Raw genomic sequence first — 16,290 nt, 5'->3', positions numbered from 1 at the left:
ATGATATGATCCATATTTCATAAGTTAATGCAGTGTTGTGCAGGACTGCTGGATGGCAATACGAACCTCCCGCACAGCTGCGGGAACTCTGGAATGTATAATGCGGTGGCCAGCCCTCAATCGGTATCTGCCACAAAACCACTGATCAGTCCATCTCTAGTGGTTAGTTCTGGGTAATTAAATAAAGTGCAGCGAATTCTGAATAATAATAAAAAAAATAATCAATGTACTAAGAATGGAAGAGTATTTGGGTAGCTATTTTTAAGGTGCAATATTTACAATGCCAGTGTTTTGACTGTAGCCACCTTTACTTTAAAGACGGGTGTGTAAAATAGGAGTATGTAATGAGCGCTTGTCACACTAGGTATATGTCTTAAATAAAGTGCTTTCGGAGTGAAAACGAAAATAAACCAGTTGAGAGCGTGACCTTATAGGACAAAGAAACCCCATCAATACAGCTCTAGCTGCTTTTACTCAACCTTGCAAGCGTGCGCGTTCTCAAAATTCTTACCTGGCAGCTGCAGCAGGTAATTGTAAGGTTCTAGTAGAATTCTCTCAGTTGCTGCTCCCTCAAGGCCATCCATCCCTTTCCACGCTCACAAAGGACTAAAACCTGTGAAGGGGGAAGACAAAAAAATATATAGATAAATGACTGTACTGCTTTGCTCTTTTTTTTTTCTTTTTTTAACACAGTACAGTCCGGAGATCTTAGGACAGTAAGACTCAGTAAGGCATTTAAAGTCTTGTCACAAGGACTGAGGTAGCATTCACCCAAGCACCACAGGCAGCTCAATTCTAGCCATTGAAATTAGACCATTAAACCTGCCATTCACTTCCAGCCTGAGGAGAAACTGTGGTCATATAAGCAGCAGTTTTAGCTCTAATCTTCTGAGGTTAAGCTTTCTGCAAATGTTCATCGCCTTCAGCTGATTTAATGCTGATAGCAAGCCTTAGCTGGAAATTAAAGTAACCTATAATCAGTTACTGTAAATATTAGCACAAAACAAACAAACAAACAAACAAACAAAAAACTCAGGTAGGCCATCCAATCCAGGTTTATTATAGTTCTGCAATATTTATTTATTTAGTTATATTTTTGGGGTTTTAATTTCACTTTCGTTTCAGTGTAAAGTGCACATGTATAGGTTTTGTTTTTAATAAGGCATTCAGATAATAAATCATTTCTATATAAACTACAAAACCATACCATGTTATTGAGTTTTTAAGGAGTACCTCATGTTAAATGTTTGGTGAGAAACACTTATCTTGAAACTAAGGACCACCAATCCGACTTTTTCTGTTCTGATACTGATGCATAAACTCTTTGTAGCGGCCGATACCAGACACAGATCCAATACCATTGTTGTATCAATAAACCATATACCTCAACATGTGGGACTTTCGGCATCAGGCTTGACTAAACATTACTTTACTGTGTAAAACAAGTCATAACAAATGATCTGGATCCTGGCACACTTCTAATTCTGAAATTAGAACTCTGTGAGAGAAGGAACTAGCAGCTCCTCCCTTTTCGGTTCTTGTTACATGGAAGAGCAGCTATGGACGGGCCATGTTTATCCCTCCTCCTCGCTCTCGGCTGTCCTCCATTACAGGCACAAGCCTCCAACCAAGCGGTTCATCTCTCGTCTCTCTCTAGCACTGAAAAATGGCAGAAACAGCAAAGCTGTTGCTTTTAAAAAGCCACAGAGGATCTAAAGCTGCAGTCTGTATATTTCGGACACTTGAGCATTGAAAGCAGTGGTCAGCCGTGTCTGCCTGCCCGCATGTGTGCCTGCGCGTGCAAGCGATCCCACGCTCGTCCTTCTCCCTGCGCTGCTCTTGAGTAAAACAGAGCAGGCTGCTGAAGGTGAGGGGTGTGGACACAGCAATCCCCATGCTATACAACACCAAAAGGGAAGTTATGGAATCACTAAAGAAAGAAAAGGAGGGTGGCTCAGTGGTTAGAGCGCCGGGTTATCGATAACAGGGTTGTGGGTTCGATTCCCGGGCTCGGCAAGCTGCCACTGTTGGGCCCTTGAGCAAGCCCCTTTACCCTCTCTGCTCCCCGGGCACTGGAGTTGGCTGCCCACCGCTCTCGGTGTGTGTGTGTGTGTGTGTACTCACTGCCCCTAGTTCACTTGTGTGTGTGTGTGTGTGTGTGTGTGTGTGTGTGTGTGTGTGTGTGTGTGTGCTTACTACCACAGATGGGTTAAATGCGGAGGACACATTTCGCTGTACAGTGTACAGTGACCTTCACCTTCTTATGGCACCATAACTGCGCATCATGTGTCGTCCAAACAAGAGCAGTGGACGAGAGCCACACAGGCGCAGAGCTGGCTCAGCCGTTAACGAGTGTAGCAGGGGGCGGTCAGATCACTTAGAGAGATTAAGTGTTTGTTACTGAAAACGCTCCAGCATGGTGGTGGTTGCTGCTGAACTGGGTAACTTTCTACATGTGAAATGCTATGAAATGCTAAACCTGGCCTATCAGCAAGCACTCAAATTGCCCACTGTCAGCCCGTTTTTGCTCACTGCAAACCCTCCAGTTGACTTTCCACAGCGCTTTTATTTGCTTTAGTAGTAAAAGATACTGAAAGTAAATTCATTATTATTCATTATGGATAATTACAAGTACTCTGCTTCAAAAAGTACCAAGAAGCAGTCACTTACATCCAATCTTAGAAGAAGAATTTAACTGGGCTGTCCTGCGCATGTAAACACAGTGTTTTGCCCACCAGGACAGGAACTGAACCCTGTTTTAACGTATTTGAGGTGACTGTCACTGACCAGGCTTGTGGGTTTCACTTGTGGTTTTTATTTGTGCTGGAGTAGCACTGCCCTGCACCGTCCCCTGCTCCAACACATCCAGTGCACCTCAAGAGGAGTTGGTTAATTAGTTCATTAGTTGCCTCAGGTGTGTTTAGGGCAGAGATATTCAAGGCAGGGCTGTGATACTTAAGTGGTATGCAGGCTATGAGGCTAAGCTTTGTGAGTTCAAATAAATGGAAACTCATTACTAGTGCCCAAGGTCTGCATTTCTTAATTACTGGAATACCACTATACCGCAAAGAAGCGCAGAACTAGATTCACTAGTCAACCTTAATATTATTCAATTCAATCAACCTTAATATTAGACTTTCTTGGGTATTTTAGGAGAGTTATATATAAATAAAATAATTGTAATATTTATGATATTACACACACACACACACTTTATTTATATTTATATATATATATATATATATATATATACACACACACACACACACACACATACATACACATACATATATAGAGAGAGAGATATAGAGATAGATACACACATATACATACATACATACATACATACACACAAATTATATATATATATATATGAGAGAGAGAGAGAGACACACACACACACACACACACACATATATATATATATATCCTTCATATACTGTGCTATTTTGGGGGAGGGGGCAAGCGTTTATTGTATACATGAAAAAATATTTAGGTTTTTATATTCTATGTGCTCATGATAGTAGAATAAGCCACAAACCTACGCAAAAATCTAGAATGCAAATGATGCAATTTGTCATGCTACCATAAGACAACCATCATAAGATAACTGCTGACCCAGTTTTGGGGGGTTTTTTGGGTGGTGGTATAGGTATAGTTGGGTTTCCTGCTCTGGCACAGCAGCATTACTAGGTAGAACAAATTTTTAGCTTAGAAAAGAAAGAAAGAAAAAAAACTCTCAATCTAGTCTGATTTGCTGCTTAAGTACACATTTATCTAGCATGAGAAAGTCTTCAGGAAAACTAGAGGAACTAGTACTAGAAAGGATTGGATGGAGCCCAATCATTCCAGAGAACACAGTTCCACTGCTCCACAGCTCAATGCACCTCCATATTTTAAAGCATTTCTAATGGTCCTCATGAATAAGTGCCAGATTCACACGGTCAACGTTAAAAACCACTAAATTTGACATACATTTTTTTTGGCCAGACAGCGACTTTACGGATCAACTTTACGGATACTTTTTCTTTAATAGTGGATTTAAAAGAATAAAAAGAGATAAAACAGTGACATACTGCAATACTTGCAGAACACAGATCTTTAAAAATCTCGGACAGCTGCAACGTATCAACAGCCTTTTTAATCAACTGGTTAGTCTAAGGTTAAGACAGCAAATGTGTTTCACATATACAGTTATGATCAGGTTTATCATACAGTCTGTTAAATACATATGAAACTGACAGTGATGCACTGGTTTTATAGTCCAGCTGCCTCCAGCCATAAACAGAGCTTGACTCATAACAATGTTATGGATGCGGCTGTGACACGCTTCTGCAGTCATGGTACATCAGTACTACTGACAATGACTAATCTCGGGTCAAGCCTCGTCTGACTCGGACATATCGAGTGAAGAGTGAGATTGTTTATGGCCATCTGTTAAGTTTGCAGCATTGCCAAACACTCTACACACGACTGTAAAAAAGTGAGGCTATAAATTATGTCCAGTTTTTGCTGACATTTGTTGTGATAGTTATTTTATTCGTTTACCTAATAATAAATATTTATCATTAGTGTTGCACCCATTCCATGAAACTTACTGAACAGCCAGTAAAGCCAGTCATAGATAGTTATTACTATTAAACAGACATTCAATGGAACTTTTACATTTACAGCACTTTGTTTCCATGTGGTGTTTTTGTTTGTTTGTTTAATTATTATTATTATTTTTTTGTTTAATTTTTTTTTTTTTACATGGAGACATGTATGTGAATGTGAAACTGCTGCAGAAGCACTTTCGCTTTCTAAACTGGCATTGTTACACTGCTCTGATTGCTCCCGGTACAAGTTTCTGCATTGCGGCCAATTTTTTTTTTCATAGCTCTGAAACTTTTTTTCAAATGCAGTCACTCGACCAGTAAATGTCCCGTTCTTTCCAGTACAACTTCTAAAAATGGATGGGATTCATAGCCATCTATCAAGTAATTAGATCTAGATAGAGTTGGTATCGGTACTCTGTATATGTAGATACGAAGTCTTGGTGTAGTGATGGATGATCAGTTATCGTTCTCAAGTCATGTTGCAAGCGTAACTCGGTCCTGCAGATTCCTCCTGTACAACATCCGGAGAATTCCACCCTTCCTCCCCAGAGTCTCGCCCAGGTGCTTGTTCAGTCTCTCGTCACTTCCAGACTTGACTACTGCAACTCTCTTCTGGCTGGTCTCCCTCTGCGCACCATCAGGCCCCTGCAACTCCTCCAGAATGCAGCGGCACGGGTCGTCTTCAATGTTCCTAAATTCAGCCATGTCTCTCCACTGCTGCGTTCTCTCTACACTGGCTTCCTGTAGCTGCTGCCCGCATCAGATTTAAAACCCTGACGCTGGCCTACAAAGCCAAGAACGAAGAACTTGATGGCAGTGGTCAAAAGCCGATCCGCACCTAGAGCCCTTCAAGCTTCAAGTACGGCTCGGCTCGACCCGCCATCCCTCAAAATCTGCGGAAGACAAGCGTCCAGGCTTTTTTTTTCTGTCCTGCACCAAAGTGGTGGAACGAACTTGCCCTGGGTGTCCGAACGGCAGAGTCCAACGCTCGCTGTCTTCAAACCCAGACTGAAGACCCTCCTCTTCAGAGAGTACTTGGACGAATAGTGAATAGAGTACTGTGGTCACCTTATTGACTTGTGTTTAGTAATGTCTAAAGCTTAGAGGTATCTTTGAACTATTAGCCTATTCTAACTAGGATAAATAGCAAAGCACTTTTGTAAGTCGCTCTGGATAAGAGCGTCTGCTAAATGCCTTAAATGTAAATGTAGATACTTGAAAATCTGGTATCGGAAAGGGGAAAAAATGGCATCAATGCATCCCTATTTATCATTTTACACAGTCTAAAAAAATTATATATTCACACAAAGCATTTCTGCTCCATTTGTAAAGTACTACCGACCTTCAAATCATATTTGTTGACGAAGTTCTGTTTTCCCATAATTAGGAAAGCAAAGCTAAACTGCTTGGGTTCGGTGTGGTCAGTAACCTTGCTAATTAACTCCAAAAATAGTTTGTGTGTGGACTGGAGACAAAAAATAAAAATAAAAAAATGCAGAAATAATTATTCATTAGTGCAATTTATGAGCACAATTAAAAACAATAACTCACTTTTTAAGCAATTCTACCTTAATATAACAGCTTCCAAATCATTGGGATGCTCCACTGACCTGAATAAGCTGCATAAGCCTACAGTCTCTACAGTTACAGCTACTCTGGGCACTCGGCACGCTGCTAACTGCACTATGTAACTTTGAGGCAGGCAGGACAGCGCTCATGAGAACTGCGTAACGCTGCACTACTCGAGTCATGTGTGTGTAAAATCCTGTGGTTACTCCACCATGACAGCCCACAAGCTTCTTTCAGTGTCAGTTCTGTACATCTCAGCTAGTTCAGAACTGCGGGTGTACATTGCGGGTGTATATTGCTGCTTTAAGCTAATGGCATGAATTTTTCTACTTACTGTAAGCAGTGTTTGACAGAAAGGCAGACTGTGACTATGGTTTTATTTGCTTACAAGTTTCCACTGTGGATGCATTTTTTTTCCTTCTCCTAGATGGTAATGTACAATAATGGTCATGTGCTTTACACAATTTACAGGAAACTGTTTAAATAGTTTCCACATTTTTCTCAGTTAATTACAGCACTCTTTTAAGTCACTTCCTTCACAGAACAGCAGTGAATTAGTCTGAACTAATATTACTAATATCACTATGCAGTTCTGACACATGCTGTCATGATCATGTGAAGGGTGGAGTTGCTTGCATCTCCCTTCCAAACCCCAAAATGTACTCTTCTCGAGTAAGATGTGTCGTCTAATGTTATTTCAGTGATCTCTACAGGCAATGTTCATATGGCAAAAATATTTCCGACATTTCAATGTCCAGCACATCCATGGACCCAGTTAAAGGTAGTTGAGGTCACACAAGCTACCAGCTTGCACCAGGGCTTGTACAGTACAACTGTGGGAAAACACTCTATGTGCACATGATGTAAAGATATGTAGAATTGTATTCCTTCTGTTAAATAAACAATACATAGCATTTACCTCAAAATAATGGCTTCATGTTGATGCTCTGCTGACTCGTAATAGGGAGTCCTCACTCCACGACAGTGCGGCAGTCCATGAAAGGGTACCACGCACGCACACACACTCATACCCTCATACTCAGAGGCAATTTAACACCGTCAATCCACCTATTGTGTGTGTTGTGAGGTGGGGAGATACTGGAGAACACTGGAGATCTCTCTCTCTCTACACTACTCTACACAGACAGTGACCTGAGCAGGAATCGAACACAGCAGGCCCCAGCAGCTGTGTAGCACACGCCCTGTGTGAAAAATGACCCACAGCAGAAGGCAATCAAGAAAAATAGGAGACAGTGACTTTACAAAAGGGGAAAGCGCTGATCTCTGCAGAGCTGAGGCCCGGAAGGAACTCAGTTTGACAGGCCTGTTTTAGGACTCCATTCATTTCTCTAGGAGCCTCGTCCATTCACTGACTGTGGAGCTGTGGAGCACTGACCCCTTCACAACAGCAGGAATCAGACAAACAGGCCATGTACAAACATTACAAATGACACTAATATGGATCCATCTAGCACTAATTTTATATATATATATATATATATAGCTACATAGCTAGCCAATGCTGCTGCTACACCGCTGCCATCGCTGTAAATGTAAGACCACAACACACCCCTCCTCGTTTTCAGGTGTAATGATGGAAACACGTGCGCCACCCACCTTCTAAATCGGGAATGAGTATCCGGGTACTTCCGCTATCGATTTCTTCCCCCCTCCCTTGCTAACGTTAGCAGGTTAGCCAACGCCGAGTCTCGTTTTCACTGGTAATCACGAATCACTGACAGCTTGATCACAATGCCTCCAGATGTTCTTTTCACTCTGATCACACATATTATCGCCGGAAAGCGCGCTTCACTGTGGGAAGGGTGGGGTACACTCGATCGCCGTTACTCCGCTGTGAATTCTCCTCTTCGCAGTGTATAAATACACCATGGCGCCCAGAGAGAGCAAGCGCGCTAGAATGGGCGGAGACAGGCGCCAGTTTTTTTTTTTTCCACCGCGCCTGAGACTTAGCTATGGGAAATGTAGTTCGTTTAATGTACGTGGCCCACGGAAATGGACGCAGTCGCGAGCGCGAACGTCTTCGGTAAAACTACATTTCCCATGTGCGCGCTCCTTTTTTTTTTCCAGCGAGGAACGAACGCCGTTTTTTCGGTTGACGTTTTGCCCAATCACAGCGAGGGGGCGGGGACGTTCGTGCGTATACGCCAATGAGAGACGGCAGCGGAGGCAAGGGGGCGGGTTTGTGTACCTGTCAGTCAATGACCGAAGGGCAGGCGAGCGCCACAGAGAGAGAAAGAGCCCGACTGGTGAGACATTTCGTCGGATTCGCTTCCCGACACGGATCCCAGGTTTGCGGGCAGTCTTTGAGTTTGCGTTAATCGTCGAGGATTGTCTTCTGTTTTTCAATGGATTAACGCAAATCGGCACAACGCCGGAACGAGGGGGTCGAGTGTAATTGTATTCGTCAGGTAAGAGCTTTTTTTAAGTCTTTTAGTGGATCGTTTTGATCGGAAAAAAAAAAAACAATCACGGGTTAAGCTACCTCGAGCATCCATATTAGATTAAACAGCCGTTTCCCCTCGAAGCTGTTCAGGCTGCTGCTGCTGCTGCTGCTGCTGCTGATGATGATGATGATGATGATGATGATATCGATATCGTCTATGTCTGAGCCAAGAGCTCCCAGCCAGCTCTTACACGTAGACTGGTCGGTCGGTCGGTTGATCGGTCGATCGGACGGACGGTCGGTCGGTCGGACGGAGGAGGAGGAGGAGGAGGAGGAGGAGGAGGGCTTGCTTGCTTGCTAACCTTGCTGTGCTTGTCGTACTGCGAGGCGAAGGGGTCTGCCAGGTAAATAGCTATCTAGCTAGCATAGCAGAAATAGTGGGCTACTTTAGCCACGTCTCTCTGTCAGCTCGGTTCATGTGTTTTTAAGACAGGGCACTGAAACTAGCTGCAACTTTGCTGCTCCTCCTGCTGCTGCTCGTCCTCCTCCTCCTGCTGCTGCTGCTCGGCATCAATAAGAGCACTGCCTCGCTGGACAGCCCTTACGTAAGGCTTTAAACCCCCGCTTCTCGGCCGAAAACAGTGGGCAACCGCGGTCAGAGCTGGAGCTGCCGTTATGGAAATCGCTGGACTCCAGCAGCTAGCTAGGCAGCTAGCACTAGCTAGCGATAGTGGAGGTCTGGCTGGTGCCGTGTGGTGAGCCCGCAGCGGGAGCACGGCCGGGTGAGCTCTCCGGCAATTCCGTGTTTACCTCGGAGAAAGAGCAGAAATGGCTGGCGAGGTCGGCTGTGGATGGGTGTTTTTTTTTGGGGAAGCTTTCAGCTTCTATCTATCTGTCTAGTTATCTATCGATCTATCTATCTGCCGTCGCTAGTTGTTGTTGTTGTCGTTGTCCGAGCACAGTAACAGCTATACTAGCTAGCTACGGTCAGTCCGGTGGCCGACCGATGTTGTTGTTGTTGTCGTCGTCGTCGTGGCTCGGTTGGCTCGGTTGGGGTTATCTGTGAGCCACCCTCGGCGATATTTCAGTGCCTCCACAGCAGACGACAGTTATCTATTGTCTGAGGTGACATTGTTGTCGTGCTGGAGAGCGGCGCAGCCAGCCTAAACGGGCTAGCAGCCTGATAGATAGCTAAATGCCATCGCCATCACCAAGCCTGTTCCGTAAGACCGACCGCCGAGGCATAAACCTGTGAATATCCCTCCGTGGAGAAGTTTGATGCTGGCTGGTTGGGTTGACCTTGCTCCGGGAGGCTGTAGCCTGTTCATTGTGCGAGCTTGGGGCAGCCGTCAGCATTTTGGAGCTCTGCGGATTAACCGTTAACTAACTAGCTGCTAGCGAGCTGGCGCCGCTGTTTGTGGTCGTTTTCTCCGGGGTCGCACTCCTTCTCCCCGGGCTGCTGGATGTGCGCCGCTGCGCCGCCGCGCCGCCGCTGCTCGGCTGCCGGGGGAACCTCGGTGTCGTGCTGCTGAAAGTGGGAAAGCAGGTCGACCAGGGCTCCCGGGAACCACCGTTTCGAGCTCGGGAAAGCACGTCGCCACGTCTGAAACGTCTCAACGATGTTGAGGGGGATTCTTCTTCGACCTCGGTGCTGCCTTCATTCCCCCGCTGGACCGCCGCTTAACTGTGTGGCAGAGAAATGGCGTCATCGCCTGCTGTCGCGCGGCAGACATTACGCTTAGCTGAGCTGCTCCCAGCGCGGGGCTGCGGAGGCTCCACTGTCCCCCCGCTCCGAGCTGTAGCAGCTCACATTTCAGACTCCTAAAAACCCCGACGGAGCTTTTTGGAGTGAGCTAGCGAGCTAACTGCAAGGTGACCGACCGACCGACCGACCCACCGCCTGCCCGCCGCTGAGCGAGTCTGCTGGCGGCTGGTCAGGGCGAGCTCATTATGGCAGGTTACAGGCTGACTAGCTGACCGACCGAGACTCCTCCAGGCCTGGACTCGCTCGGTTCTGATGGTCAGTATGTCCGAGGGGTCCTCGAGTGAGTGGGTGGGTTTGTGAATCCGACTTTGTAGCTACATAAACCCGCACACACCGACCTCAGGCTCGCTGTAAACACACGGTAGCGCAAAGGCAAAGTGCGGAGCAGCCCTCGGCTAACTTTCAGCCCAGCTAAACAACAACACCGAGGGGCGGTTATTCGGGCTGCCCAGCTCCCAGAGCTCTAGCAAGGCACATGACTTGCAGTGCCACCGCGAGCACCTGCCTACAGCCCACTCAGCCTACTCAGCTCTCTCTCACACACACACACACACACACACACACACACACACACACACACACACACACACACACACACACACCCCTTACTTCGGTTACGGTCGTTTGCTGTTGTTGTAGTCAGTGAAACTGGCACGAGCCTTCTTTTCTGATCCACATGTGTTTTATCTGGATTTATTATTATTATTATTATTATTATTATTATTATTATTAATAATAATAATAATAATAAACAGACCCCTTCCTTGTTTATTGCATTTACTTTCTTTTCAAGTTGCCCCATTTAGGTGTAATAAAAAAAAAAACATTGTTGTTATTATTAATAAAATTAATGACAAAATATCATCCATGTTAGCATCACCTAAACACTATATTTATATAAATATATAAAAATTTGTTATAAAAAAACTAATAATATAAAGCAGTTGACTGCAGATGCCAGTATGATTTTAATATTGTGCATCCAGGACAAACTGCAATCCTTTAAAAAAGTAAGTGTAATATATATAAATAATAAAGTGCTGTTATTTTTGCTTCTTTCTTAAAGCTAAAGATTTGAAACAACTTGTATTATTATTAATAATAATAATAATAATAAACAGACCCCTTCCTTGTTTATTGCATTTACTTTCTTTTCAAGTTGTTCCGTTTAGGCTATGTTTGTATATTAATGAAGTAATTAAAAAACATTGTTGTTATTATTAACAAAATTAATGACAAACTATCATCCATGTTAGCACCGTCCCTGTCATAGTTGAGAAGTACCAATATGACAATAATTTGCAGACGCCAGTATTCGATATTATCCCTGTGCAAATCTACCTGCGTTTGCATTCCAGAGAAAAGTACCTTTTACGTTTTTTGATGACTGATGAACTTTTCCAAAGCAACGTGCATTTTAATCATGCTACATAGCTGTGTATTATGTAGGGTTGGCAGTCTCTCGCACTCTTATTGGCTAGGGAATTGAACCCTGGTCTGCCACAGGGAAGATTGTGAGCTAACCCCTATAACTACACCAACCAAGTTCAGTTACATGAAGGATCCAGCTGTTTTAGCACAGTAAGTTTAGCATCACCTGCTCCTGTAGGGCCCAATAAATATATCAAAATTTATTATAAAAAATATATTTAATATTGTGCATCCAGGACAAACTGCAATGTATGTGTAATATATTAAAGTGCTGTTATTTTTGCTTCTTTCTTAAAGCTAAAGATTTGAAACAACCGTCCGTCCAGGATTGTTGAGGACAACGATGAAGGTAAGCTATTGGTTGCTACAGTTTTCTGTCTTCTGCATTTCTCTGCCTCAGAGTGTCCTAAGTAAGGACCAGTTGGAGCTTTTAAAGTAATGACTGCCGTGGTTTGGGCTCGGTGTTATCCATGTTAGTCTGAGGTGTGAAAAGTAGGTATTCTAATCCTCTTGCACTTTACGTCTGTAAAAGCTAAAGGTCTATCAGATAGCTGTAGCTGGTGGGCTGCAGCAATGCACAGGTGTTTTCCTTTGCACAGGATAAAAAAAAAAATACGGCCGATTCAACTTGCTGGTTAATGACCAAATGATCAAGTTGTGCCATTACGGCGAGGGAAAGCAGCAAACCCTGCGCTGCTGTGACCCCTGAGGATTTGTGTTTGAGATGCTCGAGCTGTAGCAGTGGATTTAATTAAAAGAAAAGCAGTGCAACTAGGCTACTGTGGTATTTTATCAAGTTACAGTAGGTCACAGGTAACACGAGTTCATATTCATAGCCTACTTTACATCTTAAGTTTTTCAGGATAGCCTACATGCCGGGGTGCTGAGAGCGAAGAACTTCAGCCTTTTCTTCATCATAGAAGTCATCGACCGATTGTATGCTATTATGTATTCGGCGTGACTATATTCATTTCATATTAAATACATTATTATACAGCGTACAAGAGGTTGTGAGCTTGCTGTCGTATCAGTAGGATTCACAGAATACACTCTCAGTCCTTCCAAAAGTCTGTAGCTTGTTGATGATACAACTGCAGGGTGTATTTTTACCTGGAGTCTGATCTGTAGCGCCCTTCGTCTCTCCGTCTTGACAACTTTATGCAAATGAGCTGAGCAGCAACCAATCACGCCTGTGGTGTGTGTGGGGCATGGAAAATTGACTGTCATACCCGTAGTCCAGCTACAGACTGACGATTCAATAGCTGAGCAGGACATGCAGGGCTTCTAGAATGAAGTGTCTGTGTCTGTGTATGTGTGTGTGTAAACACCAGTCCAAAAGTTTAGGGACACCTGGTTGAATGTGTGTTGATCATGTTAAAACATTTGGTCCCAATGCTAGGGTGATGGGTGTCAAGTAGGCCTAAGTTGTAGGACTATGTCGATGTATGTGTGTGAGGGTGGAAATCCTCTCGAATTATGCAGCTATAGTATGTCAATCACATTGGTACATAAACATTTACTCATTTTGCAATGCGTGGAGACCTGTGTTTCCCCAATGCCCTTATTATATATTATTTATATTACCTCAGACACAGTACCAGATGTTTGGACATGTGTGTGTATATATGTATATGTATAGGTTCCACAGTGAAAGCTCATTGCGTATTGCTCTGCTGCATTATAAAATGCTCCAAATGAGGTTCTGTTAAGTCACAACAGTCTGGAGAACCAGCTATACTTTAAAGGGATGCATTTCTGGACAAGCTGAGAGCCCATAGCAGGTCAGTGGATGATGCTCAGTGGAGCTGGTACTTGAAGGCCTATCTGATTAGACCTCAGGACTGCGGTGAGGCCTTCAGTATAGCTCGCACAGTAATCTTACCTATGTAAAGTCTGTAAATCTGAGCACATGTGCAGGTGTTTACACACAGACTGTCTGTCAACATGTTAGCCAGATCGTTGCGAGCTACACACACACACACACACACCCCTTCTTCGCATCTCCATGGTGATGAGCTTGCATGCATTTTCCCAGAAGCATGAGTCAACCTTAAGCTGATGTAGGCTAATGTAAAGTTACCGTCCAATCAGCCAAGCGAAGTAAAACCTTACTCAGTTACTGAAATGATGGCAACGAGGCAAATGTAACTATATGCCAGTATATAAGACAAACAGGTCCTATTTATTTAAGAGAACTAGAGAACCATTACTGTGCTGGTACCACTATATTTCTTGGGGGAGGGGGGGGGGTGCTCTAAATGCACTGCTTAGACCAAAGTATTGGGACACCTGCTTGTTCATTGTTTCTTCCAAAATCAAGTACTCGTCTGTATTGCCCAGGGAAGGCCTTTGCATTTAGCGACAAGAGATTTAGTGAGGTCAGGATGTTGGCTGATCACCACCCCAACTTGTCCCAACAATATTGGATGGAGCACCAAGCATCATTCCAGAGAACACCGTTCCACAGCTCGGTGCTGGCGGACTTCATATCCCTCCGGCCCAAGCCTGGCATGAAACATGGTGCCAGTTGATTCATGTATACAAAGCATGCAGTGTTGTTACATATGATGATTCGTGACATGTGTATTCTCCACAATGCATGGTCACGTCCCCCTGATCAGCACACGATTCTGTGGTAGATTCAGTGGAACTAACTGCTCATGATGGGTAACCCCACTTATAACCTCTTCTTCTGTGAAATGCAGTAACATGGTAATCGCTTGCGTTTGCTGATTGTGAAACCTCTAACGGAAGCAGTATGAGAAACTCTGAAGCATGCAGACACGTCTTAACTGCTTAGATCCAACCAAAGTGTGTGGGCAGTGGTGGCTGGGGCAGTGGTGGCTCAGCGGTTAGAGCTCCAGGCTGTCGATAACAGGGTTGTGGGTTCGATTCCCGGGCTCGGCAAGCTGCCACTGTTGGGCCCTTGAGCAAGGCCCTTTACCCTCTCTGCTCCCCGGGCGCTGGAGTTGGCTGCCCACCGCTCTGGGTGTGTGTGTGTACTCACTGCCCCTAACACATGTGTGTGTGTGAGTGTGTGTTCACTACCAGATGGGTTAAATGCGGAGGACACATTTCGCTGTACACTGTACAGTGACAAATACGTGCACCTTTACCTTTACCTTTACCTTTAAAAGCTCATGGTGTTTAACGTGGTCATTGTGCTTAACGTTCTAGCTGGACAGGCTCTGAAACTGAGCCATAGTCACTGAGCCAAAATGTGAATGGACTTGGCAGAGATGCACCAATTGTGGGTGGAACAGTTGATTAGTACCTGTGTGTGTCTGAGCAATACCAGTACCAGTACCAGTTTTGCAAGACGAGTTCAAATCTGAAGACACGTTACTGAGAACAGTTCCAATGCCTGGTTTATTGTTTGGATTTGATATGATTTGAGATATTCGAGTGTCTGTAAGAGTCGATGAATGGATATTTGCAGGAATGAGAATTGGGGGACTTGTTTGAAAATATTTGATCATTCCAGATTAGTTCAGTGCACGTTTTGGTGCAGGATGAGCAATGGCTGCAGCCTCTTAAGATCGGATGCTGATGAGTTATCAGAGCTCGTCAGTAGAACACTGGATGCTGCTGATAAACATTATATATTAGGGCTTAATATTGATATATTGATGATACAGGTATCTAGCGTCGATACAAAGCAGTGTTAAAAAAGAACCACTGTCTGCTGCCAGTCTTTACATGTCAACTATTAACTATTAGTGTTTTATTTATTTATTTATTGCTACATTATTGCACAACATCTCAACACTTACAGTATATCTTCTTATCTTCTTTTCTCCTCAGTATGTGATGTGAACATGTTCGTTTAGCAGAAAATATATGATCACTGTTTGTGGAGCAAGTTCGCATCAGTTAAGATAATGTACTGAATATCTTGGCATATGAGCAAAACGGTCACGTTGTGTAGGCTTTTTAAAACCATGAACTTAGCATGTCGCTGAACTGTTAGCCTATGTACATTCTCTGCCGAAATACTAGCACTTCAGACTGGGATGCTCGGTTTTGCTTGATCCCTGCATACCCCTACTTTTGTTTGTTTGTTTGTTTGTTTGTTTGTTTTGTAAATAGAAATACTCTACTATGCACCTGTTACCTTTTTGTTAGGCTGTAATGAAAGTATAATAAAAAAAAAGTATATGCAGGTTAATGTCATGATTTCAGGGCTTTAATAAAGCTGAATTTTGACCATCCATCTCAACAGTCTCCATCTTATTTGACACAATCATGTTGACGGGAGGCAAAACTCTAAAAGGCCTCAGTTTGTGTATCATTTTAAATAATGTCTTAATGACGAGCAACATGGTACTTTCTTGATCATAAAATTGCAAAATCTGAGTGTAGACCATTTTATTGTATTCCAAAGGGCCGCCATTCTAATAAGGTGAAAACTACCACAACTGGTTAAAAACTAATGAAACCTTCTGGTCCTGCAATGATGTGCAGTTGTACAAGAAAATGTTGCACCATATACACAGATTTCTTTATATGAACTTCCATTAACA

The 16,290-nt window shown here is 43.7% G+C and overlaps 2 protein-coding genes across 6 annotated transcripts in view; one reads left to right on the top strand and one right to left on the bottom strand.

Moving 5' to 3' along the window:
* Window positions 1-8,068, bottom strand: part of ggps1 (geranylgeranyl diphosphate synthase 1) — a 43,121-nt gene extending 35,053 nt beyond the window's left edge. Inside the window, exons 1-2 of the mRNA XM_072676802.1 lie at window positions 7,785-8,068; window positions 512-613 (exon numbers count right to left, since the gene is read on the bottom strand). Of these exons, the coding sequence (XP_072532903.1) occupies window positions 512-584 (73 nt within the window). The 5' untranslated portion in view covers window positions 585-613; window positions 7,785-8,068. The remainder of the gene's footprint in view (window positions 1-511; window positions 614-7,784) is intronic.
* A 347-nt stretch (window positions 8,069-8,415) lies between these two features.
* Window positions 8,416-16,290, top strand: part of arid4b (AT-rich interaction domain 4B) — a 60,019-nt gene continuing 52,144 nt past the window's right edge. For 4 of the 5 annotated variants that reach the window (XM_072677452.1, XM_072677454.1, XM_072677453.1 and 1 more), the window contains exons 1-2: window positions 8,416-8,596; window positions 12,065-12,116. In XM_072677452.1, coding sequence (XP_072533553.1) covers window positions 12,111-12,116 — 6 coding nt within the window. In that variant the 5' untranslated portion in view covers window positions 8,416-8,596; window positions 12,065-12,110. Of the gene's footprint in view, window positions 8,597-9,910; window positions 10,592-12,064; window positions 12,117-16,290 lie in introns of those variants that run through there. The other variant, XM_072677451.1, reaches the window with a different exon arrangement.

This window comes from Salminus brasiliensis, chromosome 4, assembly GCF_030463535.1.
Source record: "Salminus brasiliensis chromosome 4, fSalBra1.hap2, whole genome shotgun sequence".
Lineage (NCBI taxonomy): Eukaryota > Metazoa > Chordata > Actinopteri > Characiformes > Bryconidae > Salminus > Salminus brasiliensis.
The sequence above is the reverse complement of the archived record's forward strand: the minus strand, read 5'-3'. Positions and strand labels throughout refer to the sequence as shown.